General features: G+C 37.6%; 1 protein-coding gene across 1 annotated transcript; it reads right to left on the reverse strand.

Annotated features, from left to right (window-relative positions):
- Positions 1 to 2,043: 2,043 nt before the first annotated feature.
- GIMD1 (GIMAP family P-loop NTPase domain containing 1) lies at positions 2,044 to 17,239 on the reverse strand. The gene is made up of 2 exons (XM_069099465.1): positions 16,193 to 17,239; positions 2,044 to 2,444 (listed from the first exon to the last, which is right to left on the reverse strand). Exons 1-2 carry the CDS (start codon positions 16,583 to 16,585, stop codon positions 2,184 to 2,186), a joined length of 654 nt encoding a protein of 217 aa, XP_068955566.1. The 5' UTR covers positions 16,586 to 17,239; the 3' UTR covers positions 2,044 to 2,183.
- Positions 17,240 to 17,292: the final 53 nt, after the last annotated feature.

A 17,292-nucleotide genomic window follows, 5' to 3' on the forward strand; every position in this document is an offset into this window, starting at 1 on the left:
TCTGGAACAATGGGTGGAAATAAAAAGAAGCATTAATAGCTTTGTGTCAGGAAAACCTGACCACCAGAGTTGTCCACAAGCAGAACAGGCTGTATCAAGAGGTGGTAGGTTCTTCCTCATTAGAAATCTTAAAGCAAAAGCTGAGTAACCTTTTCTCAGATACACAGTAGGCTGTTCCTCACCCCCAACCCTGGTTACCATTTTAAAAAGTCAGTTTTGTGGTTAATGTAATCCTCATAGTGAAATGAATAAACTCATAGACTGGGTGACCTATTGTAATGGAAATGTAAATTTTTAAGATCTTCCCTGCCCCTAGGCTAAAGTGCACCTGGAGCCTGGGGTGGGAGGCTTGTTTTTCAGTAGATACTTCTTGATTGGCCAGTGAGTCTATAAGGTTGTTACATTCTCTGAGCCAGGAGAAGGCTATATAAGCCTTGATGTGTAGCTTTGTTTTGGGGCTCACTTTGAGAAGTGTTCTGTGATTTGGTCAGATGAAACTCTGGAAAGCCGTTGTCCAGAGTGCCCCCCCCCCGGCTTTGAAACCCAGATGTTGTTTGGTATGGATGTAATGGTTGGACAGTTTGGAAATCTGTCCACTTGATCTGTTTTTGTCTTGATAATTCTGTGTGTGTACTTTGAAGTTTGGGGTGCTGACCTTTTTCCCCTGAAATAGGTAAAAGATACATATTTGACTGATTAAAGTAAGCTTGTTAACCCATTTTGAGTTGCTTTCCTTTAACAAAGCAGATCTAAGAACCTTGTGTTGGCAGACTCCCTGGATGCTGGGGTGCTTGCTGCGACACCTATATGGTGTAGTACAGAGATTCTTAACCTGGGGTCTGTGAACTTTTCAAAATACATTGCTAACTATTCCAACATAATTGGTTTCTTTTGTAATCTTGTATGCTTTATTTTATGCATTTTAAGACAATCTTAATAGCGGTCCATGACACACAGGTCTAAGAAGCCTGAGGAGAATAGAAAGAAAACGAGATGTGGAGTCTGGGGACCCATAACATGGGGCCAGTTAATTAATCTCTCTGTGTTTCAGTCTATGATCTCATAGTATAGATGGCAGATTGAGGATGAGCTTTTTCCCCTCTCCAATCCTCTTTAACTTTAAGATGGTCCATCTTCTCATTCACACAAGGACCATTTGCTAAATAACAGTATTTCTTTTATAATGTTAGTGCTTTTGTACCGAGATGATTTTAATTCATGTAGGTGACTGCCAGCAGCCCTCAATTTATAAAGTGATCCCAAAATCAGAAGTCACCTTGCCATGCTTCCTGTCCCTTCCATCCCCTCTACTTTCAGCACCCTGGCCTGTAGTCTTTCCATCTCTGTGGGTGCAGGTTTTGCTTCCTGGGGTCCCTGCCATCCAACACTGGAACCATCACTCTATAGGAAAGCAATCGTGGGCCAGAATCTATTGTCACTCTTGGGGGGGGATATGTAACTTCAAAGTTAAAATCTGGAATACACTTTCCCACAGAAAGTGTTATGTGTGGTGACTAGGTTCTTCGGCAGTGAATCAAATGCTGGATCTGGAGTCAGGGAAGACTCATCTTCCTGAGTTCAAATCTGACCTCAGACACTTATTAGCTGTGTGACCTTGGGCAAGTCACTTCACCCTGTTTGCCTCTTCTGTAAAATGAGCTGGATTAGGAAATAGCAAACCACTCCCGTATTTTTGCCAAGAAAACCCCAAATAAGGTCATAAAGAGTCAGACACAACTATGTACCATGAACTGCGCTAAGCACTTTACAAGGGAAGGGCAGGGCGGGTGTTATTTCCATTTTACAGTTGAGGAAACCATGGCAGACAGATTAAGTGACTTGCCCAGGGTCACACAACTAGTAAGTGTCTGAGGTTAGCTTTGAATTCAGGATGTTCTGACACTAAGCCCAGAACTCTGCACTGTGCCACCCAGCCGTATCAGTGACTTAAATGGACTTTTATGACCAAGCCTGGGAACCCAAATGGTATCCAGAAAATACTGCTTCTATGAGAAAACATGTTCCATAATAAACTCACAAATACTGAACTCATAAAAATTGTAACAACATGTTTATAGGTTAGAGATTACTGTTCTTTCTTCAAATGAATATTTGAATTATTTCAACATTTAAGCTTTCATCACCAAATTTATTTAAAAAGAATTCACACTTGCCAAGTTCTTTTATTGAAAATAAAGTGCTTGGTAAGAATTTTCTCTTACAAATTCTGTGATTCTTTTTAAAGTTATTATTCTTTGTTCTTTAAGTGGGATTGTCTGATTGTATTGAAAAATATGTCTCTGTTGAACAGAGTCCAGTAGAGTTAACAGTGACTGAGAAGCAGTCTGTAAGTATTCTTCCTCACTGAGTCGAGCTTCTTCTAGTTTTTCTGCATGGGTGAAAAGAATGGCTGTAAAATTCTTCCAGTCAGGACCAAGAAGTTCCTTCAGTGGAAAAGCAAAAATATAGTAGTTAGCTTTCTCTTATTTTACCTTCCTCCAAAGGAAAAAGTCACAGTTCTATACACAGGTTTAAAAACAAAAACAAAGTTAACTCAATTACTTGGAAGAGAATAACCGGCATGTCTAATAGAACTTTATGATTTGCAAATTATTTTCCTTATAGCACTCCCATGAACTTGGAGGTAGAACTCATATTCCTGTTCAAAGATGGAAAAATAGGCTTGACGTTTTGCCTCATTTCATATGGCAAGTATGCGGAACTGTCATTTGAGTCCAGGTCAGCATAGGGAGAAAGAGAGGTGTGCAACTGCTAAGGACAGAGTTAGGCCAGGAGTGAGCTGGTTCAGCAACTGTCTATGTTACCAGGTCAAGAAGACAATCCCAGTGAGGGGGACAGGGATTCTCTAATTTCTTTTTTCTTTCTCTAATTTAATATTTCATAATCTAACAATAAAATTCTCTAATTTCCTTTCTCTAAAGGAATTAAGTATTTACTATGCATCATTTACTAGCTATGTGCCAAGTGCTTTTTACACATATTTCTCACTGCATCCTTACAACTCTGTGAGATAAGACCGATCCTTTTTTTTTTTTATTTTTTAGTGGAGGAAACTGAGGTAAATGGAGGAGTCGTGGCTTGCTTAGGGACATACAGCTAGTTAGTGTTGGAGGCTGAATCGGATCTGAACTCAAGTTTTCCTGACTATAGGTCCAGCATCCTAGCCTCTATGTGGCTTCCTCAGAAACAACACTAAGGGGTCTAAACTTGTAGGGGCACAGGGAGAGATGCCAACTGGTCTCTGTTGCTCACTACCTACTAAGTTATGAGTCACAGATTCGGGGCAGACTGAGGAGACCTGAGTCTAGAGGTGATATTTTAGGGTAAAGAGCTATCAAGGGCCCTAGGTTCTGTACCAAGCAATGACTAAGTTCAGAAGCAAGCAGCATTTGTGTTTCTCCGACCCCAGGAGTAGAATGAGGTCTCAGTTCCAAATTCCAACCCAGTTTGAAGCCTCCAGGGGAATAACCAAGACAAGAATCCCAGTCCAAAGTGGAGCATGTCGTTCTATTGCTCTAAATCAGAACTTCTCAGCTGGCTGACAGAAGATGAGTCCAGCAGCAGTCTGACTTCAAGTCACATTGGAAACTTGGAGTTCCAGGATGAGGCAGGAGCCGAAGTATGGTTTAATTAAATGTGTGTGATTGTCATTATAAAAATTGTTTTCCTAGTTCTATTCATTTCACCCTTCGTAATTTCATGAGGTCTTCCAAGTGTCATCTGAACCTGTGCCTTTCATCATTTATTATGGCTCAATAATATTCTATGACATTCATATATGCCATAATTTGCATAGTCATTCTCCAACAGCTGGGCACCCCCTTAGTTTCTAATTCTTTTGCTGCTCCAAAAGGACCTGTTACAGAGCCAGGAGAACTTTGTACACAATTACAGACATATTGTATCTGTGACAACTAACTCTGATCGACTGAACTCTTCTCAGCAATTCAAGGTTAGAGGACAAGTATGAAAGACTCATGATGGAAAGGGTTGTCCACATCCAGAGAAAGAATTATGGAGCCTAAATGCAGACTGAAGCAAACTACTCGCTCTTTCTCTCTTTTGTCTTTTGTTTTGTCCCTTCTTCTCATTGTTCACTCCATTGGTTATAATCCTTCTTTACAACCTGACTCATGTTAAACGTGAAGGTATTTGATTGCATGCTGCCAAGGGAGGGGGAGAAAATTTGGAACTCAAGGGATTGTGGAACTGAATGTTGTAAAGTATATAAATAAATTTAAAAAAAAGAAAGTTAAAAAAAAGACCTGCTATAAATATTTTTGTCCCTATGAGTTCTTTTCCTCTTTCTTTGATTTCTTGACTTAAGTGTTGGGTATAGGTGGGTCAGAGCATATGCACAATTTATTCATTTGGAAAGCAAAATTCCAAATCACTTCTGATAATGACTGGACCAACTCATAGTTTCTTGAATAGGACTTTAATGTGCCTGTAACCCTTCCGACATTTGTCATTTTCCTCTTTTGCCAATTTTTCAACACAATGGGTATGAAGTGATTTAATTTATATTTCTCCAATTATTAATGATTTGGATGATTTTTTTCACATGGTTATTGATAACTTAGATTTCTTCAAAACTATTTGCTCATATCCTTTGATCTATGGAGGAACAGTTCTAATAAACATTTGAATAAGTTCTTTATTTATCTCTGATATAAAACCTTTATCATATAAACTTGCTGCAAAGTTGTTTTTTTCCTCCAGATAACTCTTTCCCTAATTATTTTAACTGCATTGCTTTTGTTTGTGCAAAACCATTTTTAATCTCATATAATCAAAATTGACCATTTTGTTTTCTGTAATTTTCTCTAGCCTTGTTTGGTCATGAATTCCTCCCCTATCCATAAATCAGAAGGGTAATTTATTCCTTGTTCCTATAATTTGCTTATGATGTCATTTTTTATGTTTCTCATGTGTCCATTTGTAATTTATCATGATGTAAATGTGAAATATTACTCTATACCTAATTTCTATCAAACTGTTTACAAAGTTTACAGAAGTTTCATATCAAGTAGTGAACCCTTCTCCCAGTAACTGGGGTCATCAGGTTTATTAAATAATAAGCTATAGTGTTCATTTACTTATGTATATTGTATGCCTAAGCTATTTCAATGAGTAACCTGTCTTGTGTAGAACCAAATAGTTTTGATGATTACTGCTTTGTAATATACTTTGATGTCTGATTCTTCTAGGTCCCCCTCCTTTCCATTTTTTAAATTCTCTTAAGATCCTTGTTCTTTTGTTCATCCATTTGAATGTCATTATTTTTAACTCTATAAAATAATCCACAGGTCATTTATTTGGTGTGTATCTGAATAAATGAGTAAATTTAGATAGATTTGTTATTTTTATCATAATTAGCCCATCCTATTCCTGAGCAGTTAATATTTCTCTAGCTATGTAGGGCTGTAATCACCATTTCAAAATAACCTCAAAGATATAGAGAACATAAAATTCTGTTGTGCTTTTTTGTCTGTTAAAGAAAACAAAAAAAAAGGCATTTGATTCTTCAGAACAAAAGAGCACCTTGCAAGTTTTTTTTATAACAAATTGTTTCCCATTCATGCATCAAAACAATTCTGTTCCTTGAAAGATATGACAGAAATAACCCTGACCTTCTGATAATACTCATCTGGCAAGGCATAAAACAGTTACGCTTGCCAAAGTGTTAGTCCCTGTGATGGGAAGATTCAGTGCAGAATCAAGGTCAAAAAGCTGTCTGTGAATAGTGACCTCCTCCAGATTTGCATGTAATTTACTGATTATACTGATGTTCTCCAGCCCCAGAACATTGCAGAGCTTCCTGGAACAGACCTGTAATCACACGAGAGACCGTGTCCTATCCATCCACATGCAGAAGGCTATGGAATTGTAGACTATTGTCTATATAGTAACCTACATTTAGAATACTCTACAAAACTTGCCCAGCAGATTTTCTGACCTAGATAAGAGTCAAATGGGAGAATCAGCATAGATGGGTTAAGATTTATAGCATTTCAGGTGGCTAGGTGGCACAGTGAATAGAGAACCGGTCCTGGAGTCAGGAGGACCTGAGTTCAAATCCGGCCTCAGACACTTAACACAAAAAACTAGCCGTGTGACCCTGGGCAAATCACTTAACATCAGTTGTCCTCCAAAAAGCAAAAACAAACAAACAAAAAAAAGATTTATAGCATTGAAGAGCACTCCCAAACATATGAGACTACTTCTGTTCTTAACTTGTCTATTGGTTAACATAAACTTGAACAGAAAAGTTAAGTTCAAAAACAGCATCTGTGATTGGCAAAGCCAATGTAATATGTACATCTCTCATTTTTCAGGAATGGGAATCAGTGTAGTTCAGTATAGTTTAACAATGTTGAGGAATGGTATTCCTTTATCTAATGAGATAGGATAGCTGATGATGTAATAAATTTATGGTGCATTAGTAAAAATGTTCTTAGGAAAAGCTGTACTTATAGAATGTGAAGAAGAATATTTGATGTAAGATTACTGGTTCCTAGAAATACATACATATATATACATATGTATGTATATACACACATACACATATAAATGATTTAATTAGATATATACATACATATATCTAGTTAGAACTAATATATATTAAATTAGACAATTTTGTCAATTTCCTTCCAAAATCATATGAAAAAAATCACTTTATGCAGAAAAAACACATTTTTCTATATGGCTTTTTGTCTCATATTTCATTGCATTTTAGGAGCTTGGAGAAAGTGTTTAATTGCATTATTTTTATATTTAAAGATATTCTAAGAAGGCACAGACCTCAAACAGAATTTCTTATGATTCTTTTTAAAAATAAAATTTGATCAGAATGTGTTGCTCCTCATAGTAACTACTTATGTTACTGGTAATCTTTGAGAAAAAAAAGAGTTTTTAGTGTGACCTGCTGTTGTTATTGAGTTGTTTCAGACTCTTCATGACCCAATTTGGGGTTTTCTTGGAAGAGTTACTGCAGTGGTTTGCTGTTTCCTTCTCCAGCTCATTTAACAGATGAGGAAACTGAGGCAAACAGGGTGAAGTGACTTGTCCAGGGTCACACAGTCAGCAAGTGTCTGAGGCCAGACTTGGACTCACAAAGATGACTCCAAGCCTGGTGCTCTAACCACTTGACCACCTAGCTACCCATGACGTGCCACGTGGAAATTTATATTTCTAAAACGGAGTCAGTATAGATTTAGAATTGAGACCTGAATTCAAATTCATGTGCTGCTTCTTACTAAGTATTCCATCTTAAACAATTGGGAATGATAATACTTGCACTACCTATCTCACATGATAATCCCAGGCAAAGTATTATATAGGCATGAGGTGTAGGTACTTTTATGGTAAATTAGGAGGTGATTGTTTTGCCAAAGGATTGAATAAAAGAGCTTCTTTCTTTCATTCTGATTACACAAATGTTCAGCACCTGTGCTGATGGTAAAAAGACACATCTCACAAGTCCTACTCTTAAACACTGAGTCCATTTCTGCATATTTTGAAAGTATGATTCAATTAATCAAAATGTGATCTATACAACTTTTTACAAATGTCTTATGTGCAAAGTACTTACAGAATATAGCAGCACTTTGTTATGAGTTAATATAGAAAAATTGATAATAATTCTACCTACTTAATAAAGAAGAGATCTTATAACCAAGATCCCTGGGGCCAGGAGAAGTAAGAGGAAATGTAAAGCAGAGAAGTACTATAACTTGAAAAATATTTTAGAATTTAATTTTTTCCAAAAGTACAATCACAGCACTTGATTAAGGACCATCAACATCTTTGGAAGCTTTTTCTAATGATACTTCAAAAGTATAATACCTGTATAAAGTAATAAACTCCATTAAATTCATTCTAATGTTATCTTTCAAAATGATCTGTTCAATGCACAGTGAAAATGTATCCCTTATTTCTAAGTTTTTCTTATTTCTAGCTCATTTGAGTTCAACAATAGAGTTTGAACCAAAAACAAATTGCTTACAGTGTCACTCTGTGTGTCCACCCAACATGTTAATGCTCAAAACATATAGCCTTAGTTAGGGAGAAGTACACTATGTTACCTATTAACAAGGCCAAAATTTCACTTCTCTGATGCATTCCACCTAGAATGGCAGAGCTAGAAGAGACGAGAACAATCATTTAATTTGACCCCCTCTGAGGAATTTTTTTTTTTATGTGAGAGCTTAGACCCAGAGAATGACTTGCTCAAAGTTATACTTTGGATATGGTAGTCTATGGGCCAGAGCTAGGATCCAGGTTTTTCTGACTCTTGCTTCAATGTTTTTTCTAGTGTACACTAGCATTGTACAATGCTACTTGTTCGACTCACAAGAAGTTTGCATTTGTTGGTGGCTATTTCTAAAATGATGCCCATAGTCAAGCTAATATAATAAAATGATAATTTTACCTAAATTAAATTACATATTTAGTGCCATACCAATCAATCTACCAAAAATTACGTTATAGAGCTAGAAAAATAGTAATAAAATGCATTTGGAAGAACAAAGGTCCAAAATATCAAGAGAATTAATGAAAAGAAATGCTAGGGAAGGTGGCCTAGCTATACCAGAATTTAATCTGTATTATAAAGCAGCAGTCATCAAAACTACTTGGTACTGGCTGAGGAATAGAGTAGTGGATCAATGGAATAGATTGGGTACACAAGACTCACCAGTCAATGACTATAGTAATCTACTGTTTGATAAACCCAAACACCCCAGTTTTGGGGATAAGAATTCACTATTTGACAAAAACTGCTGGGAAAACTGGAATATAGTATGGCAAAAACTGAGCATAGACCATTATCTAACACCATATACCAAAATCAAGTCAAAATGAGTGCTTGAGCTAGGTATAAAGGCTGATACTGTAAGCAATCTGGGAAAGCAAGGAATAGTTTACCTGTCAGATTTATGGAGAGAAGACTTCATGACCAAACAAGAAATAGAGGGCATTATGAAATGCAAAATGGATAATTTTGATTACATGAAATTGAAAAGTTTCTATAGAAACAAAGCCAATGTAAGCAAGATTAAGAGGGAAGTGGAAAATTGGGAAAGAATTTTTACAACCAATGTCTCTGATAAAGGCCTCATTTCTAAAATATATAGAGAATTGAGTCAAATCTATAAGAATACAAGTCATTCCCCAATTGATAGATGGTCAAAGGATATGACCAGGCAATTTTCAGAGGAAGAAATTAAAGATATCTATGAGCATATGAAAAAAATGGTCTAAATCATTATTGATTAGAGAAATGCAAATCAAAACAACTCTGAGGTACCACATCTGGCCAGTCAGATTGGCTAAGATGAAAAAACAGGAAAATGACAAATGCTGGAGAGGATATGGAAAAATTGGAACACTAATGCATTGTTGGTGGAGTTGTGAACTGATTCAACCATTCTGGAGAGCAATCTGGAACTATGCCCAAAGGGCTATAAATAATTTCATACCCTTTGACCCAGCAATACCACTTCTAGGATTGTATGCCAAAGATATCATAGAAGTGGGAGGAAGACCCATACATACAAAAATATTTATAGCAGCTCTTTTTGTGGTGGCAAAGAACTGGAAATTAAGGAGATGCCCATCAATTGGGAAATGGCTAAACAAGTTGTGGTACATGAGTGTAATGGAATACTATTTTGCTATAAGAAATGATGAGCAGACGGACTTCATATTTACCTGGGGAGGCTTATACAAATTGATGCTGAGTGAGAAGAGCAGAACCAGGAGAAATCTGTACACAATTACAGACACAACATATGCCTGATGACTAACTTTGATAGACCAGACTCTTCTCAGCAATGCAGGGTTATAAGACTACTCCAAAAGACTCATGATAGAAAGAGATGTCTACATTCAGAGAAAGAATTAGAAAGAACAGAGTTTGAATGCAGATTGAAGAAAATTACCTGCTCTCTTTCCTTTTCTTGTTTGGTTTTGTTTCCTCTTTCCCATTGTTCATTCTATCCATTACAATCCTTCTTTATAACCTGACTAATGTCTAATGTCGAAGTATTTGCGGATTCTATACTTGATTGCATGCCGCCATGGGGTGGGGGGAGGAGAAGGGGGAGAAAATTTGAAATCAAGGGATTGTGGAACTGAATCTTGTAAACTAAAAATTAACAAATTAATAAAGACAAAAAAATTTTTTAAATGATGCCCATATCTTATAAGCAAGACAGGAAATTGTCTTTTTGGAACCCTGCTAATAAAAGACAAAAATGTCAATTTGGTCTATACTCTGTAGACTGTTGCCTGGCCTAGAAAACAGTGTGATATTCTAAAGTGGTGTTACTTGGTATTTAGTCATCATGGTGTTAGCCAAGTATGTTCTCAGTGGATCTGGGGAAAAAAGAAATCAAGGATGATTGATACTTTGCATGAAAATCTGAGAGCAAGATAAGTTAATGTAAGTTATTTGGTGCTAACATTTTAAATGTGCTATTAAGTATTGAAGTCCTAAGCTACAGAGGATTTTTGCAATAAATCATGAATTGTTTGATAGCTGAATGCTAATAGATGTAAATGAGACTAGTCCTCCTGGGAAAACTAGTTAATGTATAAACTTTGTTTTCTAGGAATTATTTTAATTTTCCCAGGACCCACCAACAGCCCCGCCCCCATTGCTTGTGGTTGATGAAATCATAGCATCTGGATTTTTAAGGGAGAAACTGAAAAAAAAAAAAAGAAGCCAACAATTACATCAACTGACAAAGAAATTATCATGGAACCAGAGAATAATTATGGCTATTCTTTATTTTCCACTTTTTCTTTCTGTCTTCCCACTTAAAAAAACCTCTGAACTTCTCTCCAGGAGAAAGCCTATTTGGAATACATAGACCTTGTAAGACAAATTAACTTTATCAGGCCAATGGATTTTCTCCCAAATACAACTTCTTAAGCTCCCAAATTTGAACATTATTAATTACAAAGTAGATTTTTCCAGGAGCTTATCAAGGCAAACTCCCAGTTGGCCACTTATACATATTGTGTGTCCTAACTATAAGATAAAATACATGTATGAGAGGCAACCTAGCCAAGTGGCTAGAAATCTATTTAAGAGTAGAGAAGACCTGAGTTCAAGTTCTACCTTTGACACAAATTACCTGTGTGCCTTTGAGCAAGTCACTTAACCGCTTTATGCCCTCATGCAACTCTCAAAGATGCTTATCTGCATTGGCAGAGGAAATTTCGTAGTTACTGCCAATGAATTCACAAATTCAGTTTAAACAAATAAGAAAACCCTAGTAGTGGGAGCACAAATTTGGGTCATATATTGATCGGTCCATGTAGTTATATTTGCACATATAGTTGTGTTGAGCATGGTGTCTTCCACACAGCAGGTACTCAGTAAATATTTGCTGAATAATTGCACCTTTAAATGATGATTGCTATGGAAGGGTTGTGATTCAGATCGGGGGCGCCTGGATAGTGAATCCAAACCCGGAATGGAAGCATGACATATAGACTACAAGAAAGTTAATAGACTGTTCGCCTTCAAAGATTGTTTTAGTATTTATTTTAAAGAATCATCTTGTTCTATGAATTGTCAAAGAAGCAACCATAGGTTCCTGAGGTCCTAGAACCAGATCTGGAAGGGAACCTCAGAAACCATTTTGTCTCTGGCATAGACTACGAAGTGACTGCATACTCAACGCTGATCATAACCATGGCAGGTACATGCCAGACTGAGGGAGAAACTCAACTTGGTTCATTGAAACATGGAAATTTTTAAGTCAATGATACCAAGCATTGTCTAACATAACATAGCCCCAACTGCAAAATGCTTATTGTTACCAACCCAGTGGACACTTTTACTTATGTTGTCTTCAAGTTAAGTGGTTTTAACACATGCCATATCATTGGAACTGGTTTCAATCTGGACACTGCCTGTTTTCTTTTCCTAATTAAAGAGTAGCTGGGTATCCACTCTGAAATGCACCCCCTATTTACCTTCAAAAGGACAAAAAGAGTCCCATAGCTCTCTGTAGTCAAAGAACGTTAGTAGCAGCCTAGCTATATCTGAACAGCACTCTATCCTGACAAATGCTCAGATTCTCCCTGGCTGCTCAGAGTTAATAAACATATCCAGATAGCATTCACTAATATCTGCAGCACTTTCGGGAAGAAAATTACTACAAAAGCCCAAACTGTAAAAAATTGATAGAAATTTTCTGTAAAAGTCTTGGCTACGATGAACCTGATGCTGGACCTGCCACCTGCCTCTAAAGATTGTCCCTCTCTCATAACTAAGGCAACAGTATTTCCCCTACTTTCTATATTACAGTTGGCATGGTCTTAGGCTGTTTAAGGGGAGTCATAATGTCCAGAATGAGAGAAGCCATAGTTCTTCTATGCATACTGACTGAACCAAAAATGGGATGATAGATACAGGTCTGTGTGCCATGCTACTGTACTGGGTGAGGTTATCCAGAAGAAGGTGACCAGAAACATGAGAAATTGGAGACTATACCATATGACAATCAGTTAAAGGTATTGGAATTGTTTAGTCAGAAGAATACAACACTGGGATGTGGGCAGGAGATACTGTCTTTAGGGAAATTTCTGTCTTCAAGAAATACTGTCTTTTAAGTGTTTGAAGCACTGTCAAGTGGAAGAAGGATTGGATTCCTTATTCTTTTCCCAGAAGACAAAACTGGTAGTAAGGGGAAGAAGTTAGGGAAATCACAGTTCAGTGTTAGGAAAAACTTCCTAACAATGAGAACTATCCATCATGAAACTGATGTATAGACCTAGTAGGGATACAGCCCAGTCAAAGGGTATGCAAAGTTTACCACCAGCGACTTTTTGGACATAGTTCTGTAAAGGAGGACTTGAAACCACCGCCATTTGACTCTGATGCCTTGAGCAGGGGAGAAAACATTCTGAATGAATCAAACAATCAAACAAGTATGAACAGAGCCTGTATACCACTTTGGATCAATGAAAACCATCACAGAAGAGACCAGGTCACATTCTAAGCAATTTGTATAAAAAGAGAAGCTATCTCAGAACTGGAGAGAAGTTCTATCAAAGAGAACAATGAGCTGTGGAAGAGAAGGAAGATTCTGAGGAGGATCATTGTCTCCACAGGCACCTCAGAAAAAGGGCCTAAGCAAACAAAAAATCATCCATTTCCCTTCCTTATGCCTGTCTATCCGTGGACACTAAAATATAATATAAATATAATATAAAATATAATATAATCTGCTGTTTCATTACCCAAATGTTTCCAGTAAATTGAATTTCACCTCAGTTATAAGGAGGACAAAGGTTAACTAAAATAGATATAAATATATGATTAGACAGAATGCCCAACCTTTGCATAAGTGTTAGGAATTTTCCTAACTGGGGGCTCAGAGCAATTACGACTGAACTATGAGCTTTTCATATAAAATAAATTCCATGAAGCCAAAGAGAAAGGAACCAAGTGAACTTTAGGGCCAATGTATTTTCCCATAGGCTTAAAATGAGCTAATTATTATAACAGGCTTTTACAATTCCAAATTGTTTTCCAGAATGGTTGTACCAATCCACAGTTCCATCAGCAACACATTAATGTGCCTGTTTTCCCATTATGCTAGCCACTTCCTGACTGAAAAGTGAATGATTCAAGATGAGAATGAGACCTACATTTTTTGGGCATGGTCAGTGTAGGAATTTATTTTACTTGACTGAGAATATTTGCTAGAGGGATTTTTTTCTTTTCTTTTAAATTGCGGCATGAGAGGGAGAGAAAATAAATGCCTTTTAATTGAAAAAAAAAAAACTTAAAAGCAACCCAAAGGGGACTGGGTTCTCTCAGGAGTTAGTAGGCTTTCTATTACTGAAGATCTTAAAATGGAGAATGGAAAAACACTTACTGGGCTATTGTAAAGGGAATTCCTGTCTGGATACAGTGTGGAGTAGATGTCCCGAATGAAGTCCCTTCCAATTCTGAGTCTGTATAAGCCAGGGATAGGGCACCTGTGGCCTTAAGGCCATGTGCGATCTTCTAGGTCCTTAAGTGTGGCCTTTTGATTGAATCCAAATTTTACAAAAGAAATCCTTGTCCATTTGTTCTGTAAAATTGGCATTCTTCTTCACAGCTTCCCTTGACAATCATTTCAACCTGAGGTAACTAGGAGACACAGTAGTTGTAATGTAGGACTTGGAGTCAAGATGACCTGAGTTCAAATCCTGCCTCAGACACTAACCAGCTGTATGACCCTCATTTAACCTCTCTCAGCCTTAGTTTGGTTATCTGATAATAACAACTAGTGGTGCTTATTAGATGGGATAATATGTGAAGTCCTTTGAAAACCTTAAAGTGCTATATAAATGCTAACTATTATTATTAATCTGATTTTTCCTATGGGAAGATGGGAGCAGAGCATATACTGCCATTTTCCCCAGGCCTATCCCTATTTCTCTTCTCCATACTTCCCCCAGAGAAACGTCTCACTTTAATTGAAATATTTTTTTCTTTTTCACTAAAATTTAAAATCATTTTCAAATATAAATATTTCAATATACAAAGAAAAATAAGAAAAGGCATTATGCAAAAAAATAAAAACTGTTTTGCTCACAAAAAAATGTTCACAGTTCTGAGAGAAAATGAGGCCCAAAGATATTTAATGACTTGCTTGACATTTTTTTTGTACTAACAAAAAACTGGAAACAAAGCCCCCGCTGATTGGGGTGTGTCCAAACAAATTATTGCACACACATGTATTTGAATATTACTGAACCATAAGATACAATGAACATGAAAAATTCAGAGAAACATTGGAAGATATATATGAACTGACTCAGAGGAGAGCCAAGACAGTAATATGCCCAAGGACTCCAACAGTATAAACAGAAAGAACAGTAAAGGAAAACTGAACACTGCAATTTTAATGATCAAGCTTGACTTGGAGAAAAGTTGATCAAATGCACCCCTTCCTTTCTTTAGAGAGAGGCCTGTGGCTTATTGTACATACTGTCAGTTTGGGTTGATAGATTGTTGTTTTTTTCAAAGGGCCTGGTTTCATATTTCACATGAATGGAGGCCATCTGTTGTGACCTACCCTCTCTTTCCCAGTTCTATACTTGAAATCACTTGGTTTCACTCCAGGCAGTGATTAAATACCATACCCTTTCCCAATTCATTGGGATGTTCATCTCTCCTACTCCCATCTCGGTATTTATTGTATGTGTGTATACTGTATTTATTTATCAGTGAACATGTTGTATCCCCTAGATAGAACAGAAGCTTACAGTGACAGTGAGATGGTGTGCAATAAATAAAGCCCTGGGTCTGGAATTAAGAAGACCACATGTGGCTCCGGGTGCTTACTAGCTGTAGGACCCTAGGCAGGTCACTTAACCCCTATCTGCCTCAGCTTTCCCTGAAGGTGTAACATGGGGATACCTCCTAGGGCTGTTATGAAGATCAAATGAGACAATATTTGTAAATCTCTTAGTACAGCATCAGGCACAGAGTAGGTATGCAATAACATGTGTTTCCCCTTTCCCAGAAGACAAAGACTTTCTCATTTTTATATTTATAAAACCTAGCACCTACAACCCAAGGTTTTTGGTTTCTAATGCAATGTTCCAACACACCTCTCATTGGCACCATAATGTCCTCATCTTTCTACCAGTTTATTAATGAATACCTGGAAAATAATGGGTAGTATTAGTGTTTCCTTTTAAAATCCACCTGGAAATGGAATAGAAATGACTGATCTTCCCCCAAAGAGGCTGCAAAAAGCAAACAAGGTTAAATAGAAAGCAAATATGCCCAGTATAGTAATCAAACAATCAAGGACTTTATGGAGCATAAATAAATCCATTTTATAATACATTTCCAAAGGCTTGTATGGCCTGAGTTCTAATTTTACCTCAGACACTTATTTAGCTATGTGATCATGTTCAAGTCAACTAACCTGTCAGCCTCAGTTTCTTCCTCTGTAAAATGGGAATAGTAACAGCACCTACTTCACAGAATCATGAGGAACAAATGAGATAATACATGAAAAGGACTTAGCAACCCATAAACCACTATATACATATTAGTTATTAATAATAATTGTCATTATTTCCCTCCTCCTAAGGCTGTTCTAAAAACTAGAATATTGATATGTTTGTATTTATCCCTTGATTTTACCTGCATAAGCTGGATAGAAGAACATTCTTCCTCTCCGCTGAGGGGCACATCAGCTCTCAGGACCAGTAGGGCAAGGTGGAGACCATCTTGTCCAAAATGCCTGGCCAGGGCCTCCTTCACGTCCTGTTTCACCTGCTCCTGGCTCAGGCTGCTGTGGGGATAGCCTGGTGTGTCTAATATTTGGATCTGCAGGGTCACTTCTTGCCCACCACGTCTCATGAAGTGGGGGATTTGGCAGCTTCGACCAAGGCTGCAGGCCTTGGTCACAGAACGTGGAGCCAAACGGCTGGGGAAGTCCATGCTGCCTATCAAGCTGTTGCCAGCAGAGCTCTTCCCACTCTGGGTCCCACCAAAGAGGGCCAGGTTGATGATCATATCAACACTACCTGACATAATAAGCCTTTATCCAACACCCTGGGGAAACAGAGGCAGAGTACATGTGATGTCTGACCAGTATAACTAAGCCAAATGCCAAGTTAAAAGTATTTGGCTAAGTAAGGCTTCCTAATCAAAGAATTCCAAGTAGGGTTGTTGGACTTGGCTACTTCCAGTATTGCCAGCAACCACCTCGATGCACAGAGAAACCAAAGAGGGGAGGGATGGGGAGAAACATTGTTCTCTACTTCACCTTCCACCCACCCCAATCAGAGTCTCAAGAGAAGTAATGGAACTTGGAAGATGGAGAGAGAAGTAGGCTATGAAGAACAAGAAAAAATTCAGAATGAGAAAATAATACATTTTTCTTTGGGGAGGGCACCCAAAGAAATTGTAGGGAGAAATGTAACCTTGTGCAGAAACAGGTTAACTTATCTAATTACAGAATGAAATAACAAGAAATACAGTGAACAAGAGGGCTTAGGAATCCTCACTTCTGAAGATAAGTAGAAATAGAACAGCAAGGAAGACATCAATGCATTATTCTTGTCTTCTCTCTGCTGTTCTCACCCCCTCCACCCCCAAGGAAGAAAGAAGAAAGAATGGAAAAAAGAGAGGAGGGGAGGAAAAGTGGGGGTGGAGGGATTGGAAGAACAACAGAGACAGAGAGATATAGACAGAATCCTTCCTTCCTTCCTTCCTCCCTCTCTCCCTCCCTCCCTCCC

The sequence above is a fragment of the Petaurus breviceps genome, unplaced genomic scaffold, assembly GCF_028583685.1.
Source record: "Petaurus breviceps papuanus isolate PSGF00001 unplaced genomic scaffold, PetGlider_PUasm1.0 126, whole genome shotgun sequence".
Classification (NCBI taxonomy): Eukaryota; Metazoa; Chordata; class Mammalia; order Diprotodontia; family Petauridae; genus Petaurus; species Petaurus breviceps.

Bases quoted from the DNA above. Each gene is read 5' to 3' on its own strand.
- GIMD1 (XM_069099465.1), bottom strand. From the start codon at position 16,585: ATGTCAGGTAGTGTTGATATGATCATCAACCTGGCCCTCTTTGGTGGG. The intron at 2,445-16,192 runs GTAAAATCAAGG...TTTCCACTGAAG, and splicing joins CTTCTATCCAGCTTATGCAG to GAACTTCTTGGTCCTGACTG.